Source organism: Triticum aestivum, chromosome 5A (genome assembly GCF_018294505.1).
Source record: "Triticum aestivum cultivar Chinese Spring chromosome 5A, IWGSC CS RefSeq v2.1, whole genome shotgun sequence".
Classification (NCBI taxonomy): Eukaryota; Viridiplantae; Streptophyta; class Magnoliopsida; order Poales; family Poaceae; genus Triticum; species Triticum aestivum.
This window is the reverse complement of record NC_057806.1, coordinates 510,776,818-510,782,274: the sequence shown is the minus strand read 5'-3', so window position 1 is coordinate 510,782,274 and position 5,457 is coordinate 510,776,818. Positions and strand designations below refer to the sequence as shown.

Below are 5,457 nucleotides of genomic sequence, written 5' to 3'. Positions count from 1 at the left end.
TGGCCCTCTGCCCTGGCTGTTGCGCTCGCCCGTGGCTCCGCTAGCTCGATGCCCCGGTCATTCGATCCGCCTGCGCCGCCCCGGCCGCTCTGGCCTCCGCCCGCGTCGCGGCCGCTCTGCGTCTTCATCGTCCGCATGTCGGTCGGCGGTCGATTTCAAACTGGCGTGAGGAAGAGGAAGAGGAAGAGGTATATTCAGAGAATATTCTTTTTTACGGGTTGATTATACGGGGTCTGTTCGGCCGACGTCTGCGCCAGCCCTTAAAACCGGTTTTTCCATGAACTGTAAAAGCAATATAAGGGTCTATGATATAAGGGGTCTGCTAGAGATGCTCTAAGACGGTTTGTAGTTGAGGCAAAATGAGCGTGGGTTTCTTTGGTTTTGTTTTTCTTTTCTCTTTTTCTTAGGGATGTCTCTTTTCTTTTTCTTTCTCATTTTTTTTTCATTTTTCATGTTTTGGTTTATTTAGCTTTTTGGTTTTCTTCTCCATTTTTTGTTTGGTTTTTCTTTTTCTTCTTTATTTTTTGTTTTTGTTTTTTCTTATGTTTGTTCTCGTTTTCACTCTATATTTTTGTATATGTCAAAAACATTTTTTAAATAAGTGATCAACTTTTTTGAACACGCATTCAACATTGTCCGAACGCTTATTTAACATTTTTCAAATACTTTTCCAACATTTTAATACATATTCAATATTTTTAAATATTCGTATTTTTCAAATACTCGTTCAATACTCTTTAATACTTTTTTTGCGGGTAATATTCTTTAATCTACTACCCCTATAAAAGCACGAGAGGGCGGAGAACCAAATTATCTACACCATGCAATAAAAGTAATCCAACGATCCATAGCCCTCCCATGTTTGACACCAACCATGTTTTACTGTCAACCGAACTCCTCTGCCCATGGAAAAAATTGTGCCCACTTATCCTGCCCGCTCCATGCCCACGATCGCTCCACGATCTTTAACCGGAACTCACACACGCACGTATTCCGTCCACCTCCTCCCCAACCTTTGCAGCGGCGGGCTTCTTCTTCCCTCCTGCTGCGCGGCGGTGATGCGGTCGAACTCGTCGGAAAGCTTCCTGACGCGCTCCATGGCCTCCGCCCTGATGCATCATCCGCGCCCAGCCGCCGCCTCGCGTTCCTTCGTGCCCGGCCGTCGCCGACGAGGCGGAGGAGCCAGGCGAAGGGGAAGTCCCTCCAGGGTCGGCGCAGTAGGCGAGCGCCGCGTAGGCGTCGGTGGCGCTGATGAGGACATGGACGAGGGAGGTGGAGAGGACGACCCCCGGCCGTACCCATGCCGCCCGCGGAAGGCCTTGGTGAGCGCGACGGGGAGGAAGACACAGACGACACTGTCGAGGAGGAGTGGGAGTAGGGAGCCCGTCTTCAGCCGCATCGTCGCAGCCACGTTGTGGCAGGTGGCTCCCTACCTGGGCGCTCTCCCCCGCTCCGGCGCCGCAATCAAGCCCGAATCAGCGCCTTCCTTCGTCGTCGATCTGCGGCCCCTTCACACGCGTGGTCTGCCCGACGCGCGGCCTCCGCACGCTGCACTGGTATGTGTCCGACAGGCCCAGACGAATTTCTGAATTTATCTGCGTGATTGGTTCATAGTAATATTCTGCTTCGTCCATGTTGAAATGACAGTTTATTGTATAGTTCTTCCCATGTTCAATACCGATGGCTGCTACTATCTCTTTTTTGTTTTGCGAAAGGACCTCAGCAATTGAACGTACACCCACAGATACAAGGCACCCCACACAGTGTGAATGGTTGCTAAAGTTCTAAGTTATCCAAGGCGTTCGGTTTTTTCTGTACATGGTTCAAAACAAAGAATGTACTGACATATAATTGCAAAACTTACATCACTGAATGATATAAAAAACAAATATGCAATGCATAGGAACACTGATGTGGGTTTTAGATATGGAGTAAGCAGATCCCCTGAAAGAATCACTTTTCTGGACAATGCAATTTTCTCACATTATACCAATAGAAGGAAGAGAGTTAAACACATCAACACATATCTTTTGGGAATATCGTTATGCTATGTCCAGTGATATGTCATGTCTACATATATAAAAGGTTAAAAGTGAAAAATATCTAGCAAAAGAAACCATGCCCAGGGGCTACATAGATTTTGGCCAAATATATTTTGAAGAACTGAGTTGGAATACTAGGGAGAGCAGGCCCGGGACATTGTTCTTTACAGTTGATTTTCTTCATCAAATTTGGTAGTCCCGAGACGCACCAGGAGTAGGCACAAGGAGGCGGACAGGGGCAGTTCATTTACTATGTGTTAGTTGTTAAATATATGTCCAAATGTTGATACTCCTACTTACACGCCGTATGATTTTTTTTGAAATGCTTTATATGTTAAATGAACCGTGGCGATGTTTTTGTTTAGTTGCCTCTGATGTACATGCTTTTATTTTCTCTTTTTCTCATAATCCCTAGATTTAGGACAACATATGGGTGAATGATCTATAGGATTTAATAGTCCGTGCTCCCTTGCTGTCCATCTGCAACTCAAGCTCGTGCTCTACTAGAGCGAGGTTGCGGTCGTACGAGGACATTATCAAGAAGATCTTCGATAGGTGCAGCTGACTGATTGATGTTGGTGTTTGGATGGCTTGTAGGTCGAGTCCTTCTCGGTTTTCTACTGCTATACCTCGCATCAAGAAGATCTTCGATGGGTTTCATAATCGTAAGCTCAAATGTCATTATACAAATTGATTGCTATTACCATGCATGTGAATGTTTTGTTTGAAGTAAGTCAAACTCTGTTTGTCATGTGACGCTTCCAAATTGAATAAGTAGAAGTGCACATCTGATGTATATCTTGAATTAATGGTTTTAGAAATAATGAGTTATTTTTATGAACACGATGGGCAAACACATTTTCTTTATTTATTGATCCAGAGAGAGGTTAACTTCCACTTTTACTGTCATTAACCTTTATTGCAATCCTGATAAGCACATGGTAAATTCTCTACTAAGTGTATATTTCTTGCATGTATAAGCCCTCGGATCAATGCTGATGCTCAGTTTTTCTTTATTTGATGATGCATGCAGAGAGAGGTTAACTTCCATTCTTACTGTCATTAACCTTTATTGCAATCCTGATAAGCACATTGTGAATTATGTACTAAGTGTATAGTTCTTGCATGTTATAAGCTCTCGGATCAATGATGGTGCTCAATTTTCTTTATTTGATGATCCAGGGAGAGGTTAACTTTCATTTTTACTGTCATTAACCTTTATTGCAATCCTGATAAGCACATGGTGAATTCTGTACTAAGTGTATAGTTCTGTACTAAGTGGAAAGATTTGTAGTTTCCCTGGCATGTTTAACACCTGTAGTTATTTCCCTTATTTAAATGTAGATGAAAAATAATTATTCAGATGCATCTATTCTCTGTTTGAACCAGGGGAATGTTCTAAGCTAGCTTTGTTTCTGGCCATATTGTTGTTTCTAATAGCTATCTGGATCTGGGAACATATCAAGTGGTATGGAAGATTAGGTCGTCCCGTGATGCGGGCTCCCGCGAGCCGTTGGATCTCAGATTAAGAGGGATTGAAGGGAGATAAGGGCGGTTTGATATGCCTTTTTCGAAGCCGATGCTGGATATACCTTTACAGCGGATGAAGATGATCCAGCTGGGTCATGTAAATTTTTGATACATCTGCTTCATATGTGAATTTCTTATTAATTTTTGCATGGGTTAGTTTGCTGCAAAAGGTTGTATTTTGAATTGAACTACGAATTTTGTTTTTGGTTCATGTTGTGGGCACGACGATGAATGGATGTAAATCCTTTGGAAAACCAGACAACAGTTAGATATGAAGCATATCCATCTTATTACTACTTGACATGTAAAACTTGTGTACAAGAAAAATCTTTGGAAACTCAGGCGACAGTTAGCTATGAAGCATATCCATCTTATTACAGCATGCTTATGGTGGTATTTCCCTGGGTACAGTTTTGATGCTTCATCAGGATACAAAGACGCATCAGCATGCACTAGATATGTCATCTTTGCCATGCCAGGCACGCATATGCATGTGAATTTCACGTGCATGCTTACTAGTACTTACTAGTAATTGTGCCCGTGCGTTGCAACGGGAGAAACAAAATGATTTTGCAATGGGAGGAGAAAGCACTTGATTTTACAGTTTCATATATTCTTTGTTTAGTACTTTAGTTACCCCTCTTTCGTGTACGGAGCCCAATGCCAGTGCAGGAGGCCGGAGAGGCTTGCCGCAAGCCCACACCTGACACGACCAAACCTACCCCTAGCAACGCCGATCCATCGTAGCCTCTCGCCTGGCAACGCCAAGATGCCGCCTTGTGGTGTAACTGTGGATTGGTATCTGCTTGTTACTTTAATTAGTGAAACCAAGTATGCAATGTTGTCAACTTGTTGACGACTTGAGTTCTAGGTGTTTGACATGAACTCGTCATGCCTTGTGTGATGCTCCTGTCTGAAAATATTCAGTTTTATCGTCATGAAAGATTATTTTTCTTTATAAACTGCATTCAGCACAAGACTACCAATAATTACAAGGTGTTTCATCCATACTGTACAGAACAGGGGATCTAGTGAAATCAATTGGGCAAAGTACGAAGTACTTTTACGAACTAAAAGCTGCACTTATATGGACTATGTGAATGTATTAGGAGAATAAAGATTTTGACAATGAACTATGGAGAAAAACAATTATGTCAAAACAACATTTTTTCCGCTAGATCCATAACAGTAGAAAAACATCCCATTGATTGTATCATTACTTCACAATGAGCTAACTGGGAAGTAGTATTACTTTAGAAGTACATATATTCATAGACATAAGAGAATAGTGGACTGATACCCACACACCTAATAATTTCCTGCACTTCAGTGTGGCATTTGCAAGATATTCAGCAGAAAGGACCATAAAGAGAACTTAGGGAAAAAGAAAGTAGTATTCAGATTCAGATTGTCAAGGAAGAAAGGAAGACATAAACATTTAATGACGATGCAATTTCTTGGTAGAAAGCAGGCACCTCCGCTTTGATCCTAGATGATTTCATCGTCAAAATGCATTCAATCCCACTTCACAATCACTATAAGCTGAGCTTGACATGCAAACATATATTGATCCAGTTCCTAGTAGTTGTTTGTTTTGGTAAGATCTTCCTAATCTGGCTTTAACCACCAATATTTTACTTGAATATATTTACTGAAATGTCATAAAACTATATACATGTTGAAGACAAAAGTTCGTATAGGATTTTTAAGTATCCAATCTTAATATCTTTATAGGTATACTGTGTAGGTCAAATTTGTAAGTTTTTGTCTCCAAAATTATAGTTTTACTGAGGTCTAAAAATTCCATTAGTAGTTCGATTATGTTACAGTAAGTAGGAGGGTGCCTATGAGTTCCATAACCATTTTTGGGAAAACATGCTATATT

General features: G+C 41.6%; 1 protein-coding gene across 2 annotated transcripts; it reads left to right on the top strand.

Annotated features, from left to right (window-relative positions):
* Positions 1 to 929: 929 nt before the first annotated feature.
* LOC123107416 (uncharacterized) lies at positions 930 to 3,834 on the top strand. Of its 2 annotated transcripts, none has more exons than XM_044529403.1 (3): positions 930 to 1,556; positions 2,640 to 2,707; positions 3,483 to 3,834. In XM_044529403.1, the coding sequence occupies exons 1-2, from the start codon at positions 942 to 944 to the stop codon at positions 2,703 to 2,705; spliced, it is 681 nt and encodes a 226-aa protein (XP_044385338.1). In that variant the 5' UTR covers positions 930 to 941; the 3' UTR covers positions 2,706 to 2,707; positions 3,483 to 3,834. The 2 variants fall into 2 exon arrangements, with proteins under 2 accessions (XP_044385338.1, XP_044385340.1); XM_044529405.1 differs by having other exon boundaries at positions 3,432 to 3,834.
* Positions 3,835 to 5,457: the final 1,623 nt, after the last annotated feature.

What these genes read in the sequence shown, in the direction of transcription:
- LOC123107416 (XM_044529403.1), top strand. Translation starts at nt 942, where the DNA reads ATGCCCACGATCGCTCCACGATCTTTAACCGGAACTCACACACGCACG. An exon ending in GGCCTCCGCACGCTGCACTG is followed by an intron (nt 1,557 to 2,639) that starts GTATGTGTCCGA and finishes GATGGCTTGTAG; the next exon opens with GTCGAGTCCTTCTCGGTTTT.